The sequence below is a fragment of the Haliotis rubra genome, unplaced genomic scaffold, assembly GCF_003918875.1.
Source record: "Haliotis rubra isolate DU_JTF1 unplaced genomic scaffold, ASM391887v1 Scf415, whole genome shotgun sequence".
NCBI classification, from domain to species: domain Eukaryota; kingdom Metazoa; phylum Mollusca; class Gastropoda; order Lepetellida; family Haliotidae; genus Haliotis; species Haliotis rubra.
In genome coordinates this window covers 846722-863553 of record NW_025767097.1, presented here as the reverse complement: position 1 = coordinate 863553, position 16832 = coordinate 846722, and the positions used below count along the sequence as shown (strand labels likewise).

General features: G+C 42.5%; 2 protein-coding genes across 2 annotated transcripts in view; both read right to left on the bottom strand.

Moving 5' to 3' along the window:
- Positions 1-3358: 3358 nt before the first annotated feature.
- LOC124288326 lies at positions 3359-5482 on the bottom strand. Its single transcript, XM_046724835.1, has 2 exons — positions 4023-5482; positions 3359-3562 (listed from the first exon to the last, which is right to left on the bottom strand). Exons 1-2 carry the CDS (start codon positions 5445-5447, stop codon positions 3530-3532), a joined length of 1458 nt encoding a protein of 485 aa, XP_046580791.1. The 5' UTR covers positions 5448-5482; the 3' UTR covers positions 3359-3529.
- LOC124288310 overlaps positions 5467-16832 on the bottom strand; it is a 25929-nt gene continuing 14563 nt past the window's right edge. Inside the window, exons 7-8 of the mRNA XM_046724821.1 lie at positions 12340-12374; positions 5467-7791 (exon numbers count right to left, since the gene is read on the bottom strand). Coding sequence (XP_046580777.1) covers positions 5467-7791; positions 12340-12374 — 2360 coding nt within the window. The remainder of the gene's footprint in view (positions 7792-12339; positions 12375-16832) is intronic.

Here is a 16832-nt window from a genome sequence, read left to right as displayed (position 1 = left end):
AAGGAACGAGTTCAGGGGTGAGCACCTGGTCGCGGTAAGCAGCAGCTGTGAGGTTTCCACGGATGACCAGAAGTCGGGAACGGTTGTTCCCACACAAATCACCCCACACCATGCAACTTACGCCCCCGAATCTGTCGACTTCCTGTACACAACACTGGGCATACCGTTCACGACGTCGTCTCCAGACTCTATGCCCGCCGTCCGCGAATCTGAGGGTAAACCTGGATTCATCGCTAAAGACGACTCGATTCCAGTCTCTCTGGGTCAATCGGAGGTGACGTTGGGTCCACAGCAGACGTTGACGTTGATGAAACGGCGTCAATATTGGCCCACGATATGGACGTCGAGAATGGAGATTGGCAGCCCGCAACCGATTTCGAATGGTCTGTGAGGACAGTCGACCTCTAAACATCTCAGCCCTGGTTCGTGTAGCCGGCAGAAATCTGTCACGTAGGTGACGTAGGACGATGTGACGGTCTTCTGCTCGTGACGTCACACGTGGACGACCCGACCTTGGGCGATCAGAAGTGGTGCCAGTTTGTTGTAGACGACCTGGCAAGTCATACACAGTATGACGGCTGCATCCCATTGCTCTTGCGACGTCAATAACTGATCTTCCCGCTTGCAACATGCCAACGGCATATCACGTTGCACATTTGACAATCGTGGCATTTCAAGTACCGTTAGAACTGTGGTTTAAAAGTGTTTTTTTCAATTCTTGAGGCCAATGCAAACACGTGCATATGAAGAAAACTTCGATGCGAAGATCACGTGATCTACTGCACGTGCTAAACCTGATTTGGCACTAACGTCATTTGCACTACGAATGGATGGGTTTGCGTGGGTTTTGCTAACGTTTTTCTAGAGTCGAAAGATAGGGATCCCATTTCGGATACATAGATGTATCATCAGATAAAAATTATTCATTATTTTTCAAATAACATTTTGTGAAGTTTCTTTTTTGACTCAGTATACTTTCCTGAGTTCGCGGCTACCAAGCTTGGCATGTGCAAAACTGTTACACCTTCGCTGTGACCTTTAAAATGACCTCAAGGTCACTAAATTCAAGTGGTGTCGGTAAATCTCCAATCTCCAGTCAATAAACCTTGGTACCAAATTTGAACAAAATCCATCATTTCTTTCTCGAGTTCTTTCAGTAAACAGAATGGGGAGTCATTTGAGCAAGCGATTGTAGTTTTGAAATTGCTTTTTTGTGCAGTTTAATATCTAAGTTTTATTCTAGCCGACTTCTACCAAGTTCAAACATAGCATATTTTGTTTCCTGAAGTTTGTGATGCAGTTTATTGCAGATTTTAAGTTTTTGGGGAGTACCAAGCCAAGATACAAAGTCTCACGAAATGGGGATCGTGAGGCTGCAACATAGCAAAACCAATTTGCTTGAGGCTGAAAGATAATATGTAGAAAAATAAATCATAAAAACAGCTGCATTTGTATCATATTCTAGGTGAGGCTGACTACTATCTGAACGTCCCTCGTAGTTATACTCCGACTCTACATGCATGCAAGTGTGTTAGATATACCCGTTAGAAACCCACCCCTACCCCACTTTATATGTATGCATATCTAAACCTCAAAAGATATTTGCGAAAAGACATAATACAGACGACAGTTGATATCGATTATATATCAGGACGAATATCATTTTCGTCATTTAGCTAAGATTTGTCAGTTCATTCTTGGGTTATCGCGCTAACAATCTTTATATTGGCAAAACCCTCAGATTTTTGCTATGACCTTGACAATTATCTCAAGGTCACTCCATTTCACTTGTGTCGGTGAATCTTGCCAATATACCTTGGTACCAAATTTGAACAAAATCCATCATTTCTTTCTTGAGTTATCGCCCTACAAGCTTATTTGATGTATGAAATGCAACGAAAAACAAACACCCGTGTATTTACGAGTGATTAAAACTGTTATTACAATTTACGTAAACATTTATTACATTTTACCGCAACTAAACTTATTACAATTTACGTCGATTTTTTATTACAATTTGCGTATTACAATTTACGTCAATTTTTATTACAATTTACGTTTTTATTACAATTTACGTCAAGTTTGTTAAAATTTGCTGCAAGTATTACAATTTGCGTTTTTATTACAATTTACGTCGTAACAGGGGTCTAATATGTTATCAGTGTGTGAGTTGGCAATAACGCCACAGTATTTCAGTTACATCTGAGCAATTGCTGAGCGTGATGTATGTCTTCAAGTTGACTATCTTAGAACCATCTAGGGCACGGGCAAGGCGTTACAGTCGCGGATTATCATCATGAAGGTGAATCTGGTATTTATAGGGGGCAACTCTGCCCTTCAAATTACTGCTACACAACAAAAGAACACTGGTTATAGTTTATTCCCACTACTCAGGTCTAAATGTACACGTATGCATCTAGCAATACAGAAATAATGTGTATTCACACATAGACAGACGTTCTAAATCACATAACGAAAACGACTGTAAACACCAGTCATATTACATCCTACAGAAGTTCCACTGTGCGGAATATATATCTGTACTGGGACATTCAATTAAAATACAAACAGAAGAAGCTTTAAAGTCACGTAACAGATGGCGCTGACGAAGCTAACTGGATGTACTGTATGACATCCATCTGCATTCGAAATAACTACTGGAAGACTTCATCCACAAGCAAGTCACTTTACATAATACTCAAGTGATGAATACCCGACAGTAAAAACTACCAAACTAGTTCAGTACAAAATGGTACATCTTCATGAAATACAATGAAATGAAGGCGCTTTAAGCATTGTTGGCTTGTGATCTGGTGGGTACTGAGTAAACGTCCAGGGGGGAATATGGACATTTCATGTACGCAAAATGCGAACAGAAGACCGTTCGACTGCCAACACACAAGTCACATGAAATGAAATACAAATGACGCCTTAGCGACGTTCTTTGTAATTTGCCATATGCATATTGACTACAGAATAATTGACAGAGCCATTTTGAATACAAACAGATTCCTATTTCACAGGTACGTAAGTCCCCAAATTTTCAAAGTCAATTTAAACTTACCAGGATTTTTAAACGTAGTATTCTTGTTATTTTATTTTTGGCTAACATTTCTTACAATCGCCAGCAGCTGAAGGGTGTAAATCCAACTAGGGTCCATGCAGGTAGCAAAGGTACTGTAAGTCCCCATGGTTCCTAGTATGGTGATCTACCTTCAGTTGTTGGCGATCTATAGCCTGTTTTTATATTGTATTGTCCAAATAGTGCTATTGGTTTTACCTTCCACGCTAGTTTTAATTCTAATTGGGATATTCTTGTTGTTTTACTGTCCTTTGACGACAGGTTTATATAATATACACATGTTCCATTTCAATGTCAAATATGTTCTCGTCACGATATGGCTGAAATATTGCCGGCGTGACGTTAATTCTTAACTCACTCACTCACTCCTATTTCACATGCAGGTAGCTAATATGTGGTAAATACACCAATGAAATTAGCCTTCAGGATTCTCCAGGACGTTCTTGTTTAACTTCCAGAAGGTGTGTTATCATCAGATATCTGAAATACAAACAATAAAGAAAATATATGAAGTCAGACAATTTAAATACATATTTATGGAGTTGATATGAAGTATAAAGACATGTTATGGCAGATACATTACAGGGCATGTATTTACATGTTAACAGTTATGCTAAAAAGGTTGCAAATCAGTCAGTATATAATGGAACAAAGCATTTAGTTATTTTCTGTTTTCAGCCCAAGTAAATATAAGACGACTATTCTCAGAAATAAATTCTGTTTGGTGTAAAGGAAACCTAGCTGTTAAAATTATATATATGGATCTCTGGAAATCAGTTTTTGACTCACGACGTTCGCGAAAAGGGTAAGCGCTTGCTGTCACAAGATTTGCCTGAAATCGAATACTTAACGGTGCTTAAAGAAATAATTTTCATACTTCCTTTCATTTAAATTATAGAGACATAATGAAAGGAAGAAACTCATCTATCTCAACTATCACCTTTAAGACTCTATCCCCTTTGTTTTTCCTGACAGTTCTCTCTTCTGCAATGGAGCAGGGGCCTCTCGGGAAGCAAACATGTTCAGGACTCATCTTCCTTGCAATAGTAGAGGCACCTGGAGCAAACAGTCTGTACCAAGTTCTAACGGGTGCCAGAAGCTTGTGCGCCAGAGAAGGTGCAACACGGTCCACATAGCAGGAGGCAAGCATTCCATCAACCACTATGGTTCCACACAATGTATAGGGGGCGCACAGACCTCTTCCAGTTGTCAAGGTGACAGAAAGGACTTCCTCGGATACCAGTCTTCTTTCCTCCCCTAACACAAGAGCAGCATCACCAACTTCTATAGCTATTGCAGCTTTAGTGTTTTTCCTGCAGACAGACTTTCCAATGTGCACATGGTGATTTGGAGAAACTTTCAGCTTCTTTGATTTTGTTGATATTTCCACGAATGTATTGTTTCCATAGTGCTGTCTGTGACCAAAACGATACACTGGGCTGTACACAAGCATGCCCTTTTCATCACAGCAAAGGAGTCTGTCACCTATGTTGACCTCTGACAGGGAGACTATTTGTCCTGTGGATAACTGAACCAAAGACTCGACTGGGAAACAAGCATTTATCTCTGCAAACCTTTTGCCAAAATGTTGTAGACATTTCTCGTCAAGTTGCTTCCTTTGACTGGTCAGCCGCTCGTGTTTTATCATTAGTTCACATCTCTGCTCTTCAAGTTTTCTTTTGGATGTGATTTCATAAATTGTCTCTTGCATCATCTGATCTGAAGCCAGTTTGGCTTTGTCTAGAGCCGCCTCCATCATGGTATTGAGGTCCATCATATTATGATCACTCCAGATCGCCTCCAAGTTTTGGCGTTTCCTTTTAAGAGTTTGGTTCAGTTCCTCAGAAGATATCTTCAGCTTTCTGTAGGTGATACTTTCTATCTCTCTTCTGGAGTGGGACTGCAATGTCCTTAGCTCAATCTTCAGTTGCCATACCTTCTCTAACCACAGCCGTTCGATGGCCTGATTCCACTCACTTTCCCTATTTTTCAGTATGTCCATCATTTCCCGAGTCCAGTTTGAAATGATGTCAGAGACGTTTCGCTCAGCATCTTCTTTCCAAGTTTTCATGTTTGCTGCCTGGTACTCTCCAACTAAATGCCTTATGTCCCTTAGTTTCTTCTCCATGCCACCATCAAATACATCTCGCCAGTATTTGTATACTTCTTCAACATATATATCCATCTCCTTTTTTAAGGTTGCTGTGTGTTTGCGTATTTCAGCCTCCATGCATTCCTTGTCTTGCTCCTCCTGAGCGCCTCGCCTGTCTGACAGCCTCTTCCTAAGGTTTTCTGTCATGTTTTCAACCAGATTTTGTTCTTCTGTAAGCCATTCCTGTTCTTGGTCATTTCGATTGAAGTACATCTTTTCCTCGAATGCCTGTTTAACCCTGATTATATCCTCCTTCGCTGATCCTGAAATCAACATTTCTGGAAAGTGGTTTAATCATTTCTTTCCATTTGGTTTCAAATTCATACCTGATATGTTCAAGGTTAGATTTCCATTGTTCTTCATATTCAGTGAAGTCATGTAGCAATTCATTCCGCTTTAAAAGTTTCTTTTTGAGCGTTTCATCAATCTGTCTCTTCATAACTTCATCATATTCTTGATTTACCTGGCGCAGTTTTTGTTTCCATGACTGACTTTGGGTCAATAATGTTTCTTTCAACGCTTGTGTCCACTTTCTGTTGGAGTCACAGTATATGTTATTCAAACATTGTTTAAATTTTCTTGTCTGACACTCAGTAGTGGTCCTTGCTGTATTTCTCCATCTGTTCATGGATATGTGTCTTTGTTCCAGTGTGTTCTGCATCATAGACTGCTGCAATCGATCCTCACTCTTCAGATTCATTGAAAGAAGAGTCTGGCTTCCAGTGGTTTCATACCATTTTTCTTCATACGTTTTGCTTCCGCTTGTCAATGTGTCTGATAGCCTTTGAAGTAGAAGCTCCCGATCACATGTCATTTTCTGTTGGACCGGGGTCATTATGTCATCAATCTGTCTAGTCTTCACTTCTCTCTTGAACCTAGCCTGTATCTCAGTCAAATATGATCCAATTTCTTTTTGTGTGTCGAGCTTCCACTTTTCTTCTCGGTAATATTTCTCTTGAACCAATGACTTTTGCATTTCTTTGTACTTGTCACTCCATATAGCATCAAGCTTTTTCTGCCATTCTTCTTCATTCCGTTTACGTATCTCATTGATCATTTCTTCAATTCGTCCTTTTCTTTCAGAGAGAATATCAGTAATGCTGTTTCTGCATTGTAGCTCCTCGCCATCCTGGACAGTATCCATTTCGTCCCTCCAGTTATCCAGGTGTGTTTTGGCCTCAAACATGGCCTTCACTCTCTCCAAGACACCTTCTTTCTTTTCAGAAATGAGCTTATCAGTGTCTAAAAGGTGTTCAGCACTTCTCTGTTCCATATCCTGTAACCACTCATTCTCTAATTCTGAAACTGTATTCTTTGTAAATCCCCTTAGTCCTTTAACCTTTTTGCCAAACACCTCGTGTACCTTACTTTCCCACATCATCATGCTGGATTTCTTCTTTTCATTTACTTTCTCCCGGAATTCGTTCCAACATTCTTTCAAGTTTCCATCACTGTGAGCGCTTGAAGCAAATAATGCTGTTAGTTCTTCTTCTGAAGTTCTCATGTCATTGTCTGTGTCCAGTTCTAACTTCAGTTCTTGGTCTTTCTCCAGTAATGCAGAAAACTTTCGTTCATTGTTTTCACAAATATCTTCAACTTCCTGTACCCAAGCCTTTTGCCATTGTTCAATGTGCATCGACAGTACACCCCTCAACTTTGTTTCAGATTCATCTTGTTCTTTCTTTATGATATCATTCAACTTCCACCCAAAGTGTTCAACTTTTAAAAACTGTTGCTCTTTGATCTCTTTCATTTTATTAAAGTTCTCAGTCTCTCCTTTCTTAAGCTTGGCTTTTTGGTCAGTCTGCAATTGTTCATCAAGCTCTGCCTGTTCTTTATACAACTGCTCCCACAAAGACTTGTCAGTTTCCTCTATTCCCAAATGCAACGCCTTGGCATCTTTAAAAAAGTCATTATTGTACTTTATGCCATTGTTGCATCTCCAGAGCTGGTCAATGATTTCCATAAGTTTTGACACCTGATGGAACGATTCCAATTCAGCCTCAGCGTATTTGAATCTATTGTTGAACAGTACAACCCGGTGTTTGCATTCAGTGATCAGATTCTGTAAGAAACCGTCAGCATCTTCAAATATAAAGTCTCCAAATGGTTCTTCACTGTCATAATTATCGCCATATGTGAACACTATCACAACATATTTGGAGAATATGTCTTGCCCAAAGAGCTTTCGTATTTCACGAACAGCATTTCTTTCTTCCTCTGTCATACGATTGCCAAATCTTAGAATGAGTAGTACAGCATCATACCCATCTGGACACATATAAATAGCAGAACCAATCGCCTGCAAGCATTCTTTCGGATGCCTTGTATCCATATTACCGGGTGTATCAACCAGATATATTTCTCGTCCTGCTACAAGTCCATGTTCAAGTTGGCACGTCTTTGTCTGAGATTTTGTGCCAGGTGAAGACTTGAAAAGTTGATGTTTCCCGAAAATTGTATTTCCTGTGGCACTTTTTCCATTACCCGTTTTACCAACAAGCACAATGTTGAGCGGTTCCCCTTCAGTCAGAACACAGTTTGGTCTGTACTCGGGCTGGAAATACAAATGGACTGGGACATTACTACACAAATCATGGGTTTTTTAAAAAGAATGAATGGCAACAGTTAGTTTTATGTTAGACTCTAGGATTCCTGCATGTGTCCGTGATGGGTACCACTTGTGGGGCAGGATAGGCTCACTTAAATAAATCTGGTATCATCGTTGTTAGGTAATGATTCATTGAACAAAACATGCTTTTGACGTTTTCGAAATCCCTTGACAATGGACTGTTTTGATTATGAAATGGGTTTTGATACTCTATTTTCTAGCTATATGTTAGAACACAAGAACACAACACCATTGGCAACCGCTGAGATCTATCGTTTGACAGCAATATAAAAAAATACAAATCTTAATAAATTTATTGAAAAGGTCATAGGTTGATTAGGGGGAATGCTGATGATATCATTACCTGAATGGTTTCTATCAATACTGTTATATGGCAGAGTACTCCATTGGGAATGATATATGTGACTGTACTAAATAGTTCCTGTTACGTTCAGCAGATGCCCGCAGATGTGTTTTTACATTTAGGCAGGGAGTAAAGAGTTATATGGATGCTTCTGGGAAGTAGATTATTCCAGTAAAGAATTTCTGGATCTGTATTTATGTATTGAATGGGACAAGTACATGACTGGATCATCTCACAAAACAGCAAGACACTCGCCCGCCTGCCGCTTTTTAGCAATATTCCAGCAATATCACAAGAAATGGGCTTCACGCATTGTACCCATGTAGGGAATCGAACCCAGGTCTTCGGCGAGACGAGCGAACGCTTTAACCACTAGGCTACCCCATCGCCCCGGTTATGCATAAAATATAATATATATATAGACTAGAACATCAGGTAACGCGTTTAGATTTTGGGGTAAGGGGATCATAGTCATGACAAATATACTGAGTCAAAAAAGAAACTTCACAAAATGTTATTTGAAAAATAATGAATAATTTTTCTCTAATGATACATCTATGTATCCGAAATGGGATCCCTATCTTTCGACTCTAGAAAAACGTTATCAAAACCCACTCAAACCAATCCATTCGTCGTGCAAATGACGTTAGTGCCAAATCAGGTTTAGCACGTGCAGTCGATCACGTGATCTTCGCATCGAAGTTTTCTTCATATGCACGTATTTGCATTGGCCTCAAGAATTGAAAAAACACTTTTAAACCACAGTTCTAACGGTACTTGAAATGCCACGATTGTCAAAAGTGCAACGTGAACGAGCCGTTGGGATGTTGCAAACGGGAAGATCAGTTATTGACGTCGCAAGAGCAATGGGATGCAGCCGTCATACTGTGTATGACTTGCGAGGTCGTCTACAACAAACTGGCACCACTTCTGATCGCCCAAGGTCGGGTCGTCCACGTGTGACGTCACGAGCAGAAGACCGTCACATCGTCCTACGTCACCTACGTGACAGATTTCTGCCGGCTACACGAACCAGGGCTGAGATGTTTAGAGGTCGACTGTCCTCACAGACCATTCGAAATCGGCTGCGGGCTGCCAATCTCCATTCTCGACGTCCATATCGTGGGCCAATATTGACGCCGTTTCATAAACGTCAACGTCTGCTGTGGGCCCAACGTCACCTCCGATGGACCCAGAGAGACTGGAATCGAGTCGTCTTTAGTGATGAATCCAGGTTAACCCTCAGATTCGCGGACGGCAGACAAAGAGTCTGGAGACGACGTCGTTAACGGTATGCCAAATGTTGTGTACAGGAAGTAGACAGATTCGGGGGCGGAAGTTGCATGGTGTGGGGTGCTTTGTGTGGGAACAAACGTTCCCGACTTCTGGTCATCCGTGGAAACCTCACAGCTGCTGCTTACCGCGACCAGGTGCTCACCCCTGAACTCGTTCCTTTCATGGCGGCTCATGGCCCAGGTCTACAGTTCCACATACCGCGATGTTGACACGAAATTTCCTTCAAAATGCTGGAATCAACGTCATGGACTGGCCATCGAGGTCCCCTGACTTTAATCCAATAGAGCACGTTTTGGATGCACTTGGGAGAAGGCTTCGTGGTCTTAGGAACCAACCTCAGAATTTGCAGGAACTTGGCGCTGCCTTGCAAGAGCAATGGCGCAGAATCCCCAACCACGTGTTCACAACCATCAGGCAGTCGATGAGGAGACGGTGTTTGGCAGTGGTGAATGCGCGGGGCGGCCATACACGATATTGAACTGAGAAATTTCGCATTTTTATTCTTGTGACTTGACATTCTGTATACCCATGCTTTGGAACGGCGGTGTAGCCTAATGGAACTGAATATGTCACTGTCAGTGTATCGAGTACATCACACAGATCTCAGCAATGAAATAATAACAATTTAACCATCTTACCATCTCTTGTTCTTTTATGGTGCCCTGAAGAAAGAATGTGAAGTTTCTTTTTTGACTCAGTATATGTTTTCAGAACATGTTCTATCATAACCGTGAGGTATGAAATATACTGAACCACAAAGGAAATATCGCACCGATGGCGGTTTCTTAACGCACACACTATAATTCCCTCTAATTAAAAATCAAAACGGAGGATTGAGTTCAAACTTGACAACTATGGTTAAGACATTTCCGGAAATCACATTTAGAGTTCACACAAACAAAATCGCCAAACATGGTACCATTGAGATAGCCCTAAGTCAGTATTGTGTGTGGCCTCCATGGGCATGTATGAAAGCGTTGCATCGTCTGTACATGGAATAAATTAGCCACTTGATGAATACCTCAGGCACTTGGGACCATAATCTGCAAAATGCCTGATCGTGTCCAGCCGCAGTTGTCGGCCTTGGTTGGAGGTCATTCAGTCTTCTTTGAATCTATTGGATTGGATTTAAATCCAGACTGAGTGCAGGCTATTGTAGGGTTTGGATGCCATGTTGTCTTAGGAAGTCCAATGTTGCTCTGGCAGTGTGGGCACGAGCGTTGTCTTATTGGAAGATGTGATTTCTGTAACGTCCAAAATGTGGTACAACGTGGGGTCTTATGACTTGGTAAATATAGCAAGCAGCTGCCACATCATTTCCTCATCCTGGAATAGGATTCTGGAACACCACGGTGTCATCTAACTGGTTCAGATCTATTGCACCCCACACCATGGTGCTTGGACAACCCCACGAGTCTCTTTCAACAATACGCTCATTGGAAAACAGTTCCAGACGCCTTCGCCATACTCTCACTCTGCCTTCGACTGTAGGAACACAATATCGGCTTTCATGAGATAAAAGCACATTTTTCCATTGTCGATAACGCCAATTTCGATGCAGTCGGTTTTGGCGGTGATGAGCGGTGGGGACAGGACTACGATATAATCTGTGACAGCAGAGGTTTCTTCCACGCAAACGTCGACTCACTGTATCGGCACTGATAGGTCCCAATGGTCTGGCGTGCTGTTTCCGTCGCCCTCGGGAAGCGATCATGCAGATGGTTGCGCACAATATGTCGGTCTTGACGTTGTGATGTTACTGAAGATTGTCCACTGAGTGGATTGTCTTGGGTGCTGTTAGTGACCTGATACCGCTCCTTGAGTCGGTAGATTGTCCTAACATGAACATTGAAATGATTGGCTACCATCCGTGCAGTCTGGCCAACTTGCAATGGTCCAAAGACTTGGTTCCTCTGATCTCTCGTAAGTCGTGGCATGGTGATTGTGTCAAAACAGGAATGATTTCAGGCGAGTTTGGGACTCGCTTTCATTGGTAGGGTTGTCTCGACATGCACGTGCACTTTCATTTTCACGAATGTCACATCGAACCTTTTACCGTGTCTGCCTTTTTCGGTGCGTTTGGTCGATATGCTATTTCATCAGAAAACACACTGATGTTGGTAATAGCTATCAATTTGGATTGAAAAACTATTTAACAAAACGGTGCAATCATAATAAAAACACCACCTTGTAAGAACAAAATTTTGCATTTGGTTTTGAAAGGCGACGTTTATTTTGTGGTTCAGTATAATTCTAGAGACCATTGAAGGCAACCTTGTTTAACGCCTTATTATTTAACCGTTTAAGCAACTAGTCTATCTAGCAACTAGTCTATCTATGTGCAACCTATTTCAAAACTTCTGTATGTACATTATCTTCTCCTTGACAGTAGGTTCATGCCTAGAAGAATTCTGCAGAGTGTTCGGAGAAGATATGTTTCTTTTAATGTTGCAAATATAAGTGAAGTGGTTTGTTAGCTCTTCAGGATCGGGATTAAATAGATTCCTTCTGAGATGATGTAGTTTTAAGTCTATATAAAAGTTTCCAGAATTTTAGGTTTCTTGTTTTGACAGAGATAACTTATGTTTATTGGTCACATAAGAAACTGTTATGGTGGAATAGCATGGCTTGGCGCCTTTGAAAGTCCAGTTAAAGAATCACCTTTTCTAACTGATTATATATTTTTCAGATTTCTTCACCAGTTATGAAGGAAGTTAGAAATGCATTACGTTTGCGACACATGGGGTCAGGAGCTCCCAACAGTAGGTGTTTACTTGTGGAGTATATTTAGTGAAGCAAGTATTTGACTTGTCTGAGTATATTATACAACTCACTGTTGTTATGGCCTGCTGGTTCGTTCCTCCCAAACCTGATATGAGAAAGAAATATAGGTATAGGACAATGATATCATAAGTGATCATAATAAAATATACATCATATATGTGAACTGCACACCTTTTGTAGAACTCTAGTGTGTCGCATGTATGATTGTCTCGAAGTATAGGTTCAGCCTTGGTGGCGCGGTGGGCAAGCTGGTGGCCCGGTGGGCGTGCTGATGGCGCGGTGGGCGAGTTGGTGGCGCGGTGGGCGAGCTGGTGGCCCGGTGGGCGTGCTGGTGGCGCGGTGGGCGAGCTGGTGGCGCGGTGGGCGAGCTGGTGGCGCGGTGGGCGAGCTGGTGGCGCGGTTGGCGAGCTGGTGGCGCGGTGGGCGTGCTGGTGGCGCGGTGGGCGTGCTGGTGGTAGCGCGGTGGGCGGTGGGCGAGCTGGTGGCGCGGTGGCGCTGGTGGGCGGTGGGCGGGCGAGCTGGTGGGCGCGGTTGGCGAGACTGGGGCGCGGTGGGCGAGATGGGGCGCGGTGGGCGAGATGGGGGCGGTGGGCGCATGAAGGCGTGGTGGGCGAGATGGTGGCACGCAGGGCGAGATTGGGGCGCGGTGGGCGAGCTGGGGCGCCGTTGGCGAGATGGGGCGAGGTTGGGGGCGCGGTGGGCGAGATGGTGGGCGGGGTGGGCGAGCTGGGGGCGTGGTGGGCGAGATGGTGGCGCGGTGGGCGATATGGGGGCGTGGTGGGCGAAATGGGGGCGTGTTCGGCGAGATGGGAGCGTGGTGGGCGAGCTGGTGGCGCAGTTGGCGAGCTGGTGGCGCAGTTGGCGAGCTGGCTAAGGCGCCAGGCTAGTGATCCAGCGAGGTTGAGGTGTCGGGATCGAGCCCACCTGTGACCGGGTGTAAAAACCTTGGAGTCAACTTTGTGTGCAGACTCTTTCATTGTTGTCACAACCCCTAGTGTACAATACACAACCCTGTGCACTTAGAAGAACCCACGAATCCGTTGATATATGACCAGATGGTGGCCACATGAATATGTGCAAACACCTAGTTGCGGGTACAGCAACGTGCAGTAAACTTGGACAAAGTACTGTGACTATGTGTCCCAGTCCTGCCAGTTGTGAATTGATACCTCGTTAGGATGGAAAGCCACAATAAGTCGGTGCGCCTAGTGGCTGCAAGAGTTGAATACTCTCCAGGGAGTTGAGATTGATAATACGATGTGCCGTTGAGACTGACATCCATTGATCGAGGGAAAAAATGTCCTACCTTTAGAATACAGCACCACAAACTTTAAAAATACGTCATAATACCCTTTTACGTAATGTTATGTGATTTTGTTCCAAAGCACGTTCTCGAAACAATGCCCTATGACGCCTGCATGGCAACACGGTTGTCTGGCTCAGTGAGTGCGTGTAAACTCCGCTCACTGGTGTTTCATCTCTACGAGCTATGTCATTGCATAAGCCCAACGATGTTGAGAGTTTCCAGTAGTTGTATACCGGCGGATGCGCAATATTTTGCAAGCACCAGTTTGAAATATTTTTCTTTTTCACTAATACGCTCATATTTATTTGTATTACGGGCTGCTGAGGTGTTATGTTTTGTGTATTTTGTATTTTGTAATTTTTTTAATTTACATATATATTTTTGTCATCCAGTAATTTGCACCATTACATAGAAAAGTGTTTTATTAGTATTTCATTTTTCGAAGCGGTAATAATGCATTACACTAGACAGTAGACACGTCAGTCGTGTTTGTGCCGGTTCGGTCAATGCATTCTAATTATTAGGATTAATTCAAGGGATTGGGGTTAGGGCTAGGGCTAGGGCTAGGGCTAGGACTAGCACTAGGACTGGGACTAGGGTTAGGGTTAGGGTTTAGGGTTGGGGTTTGGGACCTAATGCAATATAGTAGGTACATGTCCGGTGGTTCGGCCAATGCATTCTATTTATTAGGATTATTTCAAGGGGTTAGGGTTAGGGTTAGGGTTAGGGCTGAGGGTTTAGAGTTTAGGGTTAGGGTTAGGGTTGGGGACCTAATCCAATATAGCAGGTACATGTCCGGTGTAATACGTGAGTACCATTTGTTGTTTTTCCTTTTTGCATTTTAATACTTTTTTTTCACACAAAAACGGGAAACCAAAAACGTCGAAAGTACATTATGAAATGGTTTAATGTAGAAATTTTGGGCTAATGGAAATTGGTCTGGAATTTGCACTCAAGCCTCTTTCACACGCAACATAAATTTTGTAAAGTAATGATTCGAAGGCTAACTCACCCGAGTGCCGTCACTACACATGCTCATGTCTCCCTCGTTCTTTAGTGCGATCCACATTATCCTTACAGTGTTCCCTACATCACTTTTCTGTCACAAAATCACCGATTTATATAAAAGCGCGTCATTCATGCATGCACCGTGAAATCTACGTCTGACGCCTGACGTCAACAACCCTTTTCAGTTTGAGGCATATCGGCTCATTCCACGCCACACGTTAATTTGTAGATTACGGAATGGGACGAGTGTGCCAAATGGCATCGGATCCATTCGGCAATTGTCCAGAGAATAAAATCACGAGACACCAAGTCTACCCGTAGCATTCGTAATTGTCCGTCACCTATTCGACTCTTTCCGTTAATTTCCGTGACGTCACAGGAATGACTCGATAAATTTGCACATCGCGCAACAGTGTGGACGTAGCTCAGTCGGTTAGCTGTCGAGCTAACAATCCCGAAGGTGACGGGTTCTCACAAACTGGTTGCTTGTCTTAATGACACGTGACCTACGGCAGAGATCGTCCTCACGAGAAGTTGTGGTGCTGTATTCTAAAGGTGCTCCGAAAAAATTCCAGCCCCTTGAGCATGCACTAGTTGCCTGGATATGTGCGCTATATAAATATCCTATAATAACAAAACAGTCTTGGCGTATTCCTTTTTAGTTATCATTCCACGGTTGTGTCGAACATCAGATAACTTGAGGTTTTTACGTACTTGGACATAACAGTGTTTGACTGTTCACCAGTCATGTAGTTCTGAGCTAAAGAAAATAGTGATCTGAAAATTGTATTTGACCAAATCAAACATTAGTCTTTATCTTACCGTCATGTAAAATACTTTAATTTCATTGGTCAATGACGCTTTAATAAGTTTCCGTGTCACTCCTCCCAGGAGGGTGACAACTGGAAAAAATGTTACCAGCTGCCACGGTAACCGACAAACTCTCCGCCGAGAAGCTGTGTCGCTAACAATCGTATGACGTCATAATATCACGCATGCAGTGTCCGGAGTTCGAAAACCGTTCGATTAGCTGTTTTTGAGTTCACTATGTACACATCTATTTTACCGACTTTCACTGCTTTATTTAAACTAACCCGTGAAGATCCGGGATAGAAGAGGTCTTCAGCAACCCATGCTTGCAACAAAAGGCGACTATGCTTGTCGTAAGAGGCGACTAATGGGATCGGGTGGTCAGGCTCGGTTCCCAATTGCGCAGATCTAAACCTACCTTTAGAATACAGCACCACAAACTTTAAAAATACGTCATAATACCCTTTTACGTAATGTAATGTGATTTTGTTCGAAAGCACGATCTCGAAACAATGCCCTATGACGCCTGCATGGCAACACGGTTGTCTGGCTCAGCGAGTGCGTATAAGCTCCGCTCACTGGTGTTTCATCTCTACGAGCTATGTCATTGCATAAGGCCAACGATGTTGAGAGTTTCCAGTAGTTGTATACCGGCGGATGCGCAATATTTTGCAAGCACCAGTTTGAAATATTTTTCTTTTTTCACTAATCCGCTCATATTTATTTGTATTACGGGCTGCTGGGGTGTTAAGTGTTGTGTATTTTGTATTTTGTAATTTTTTAAATTTACATATATATTTTTGTCATTCAGTAAGTTGCACCATTACACAGAAAAAGTGTTTTATTAGTATTTTTTATTTCGAAGCGGTAATAATGCATTACACGAGACACGCCAGTCGTGTTTGTGCCGGTTCTGTCAATGCATTCTATTTATTAGGAGTAATTCAAGGGATTAGGGTTAGGGCTAGGGCTGGGTCTAGGGCTAGGATTAGGGTTTAGGGTTAGGGTTAGGGTTGGGGTTGGGGTTGGGGACCTAATGCAATATAGTAGGTACGACTAATGCACAAATTGTTACATTTAATAAGTACATTTGTCCGGAATACATTTAATAGTAGGTGTCAATATAATTACCTAATGTCCGGTGGTTCGGTCAATGCATTCTATTTATTAGGATTATTTCAAGGGGTTAGGGTTAGGGTTAGGGCTGAGGGTTTAGGGTTTAGGGTTAGGGACCTAATCCAATATAGTAGGTACATGTCCGGTGTAATACGTGAGTACCATTTGTTGTTTTTCTTTTTTGCATTTTAATACTTTTTTTTCACACAAAAACGGGAAACCAAAAACGTCGAAAGTACATTATGAAATGGGTTAATGTAGAAATTTTGGGCTAATGGAAATTGGCCTGGAATTTGCACTGAA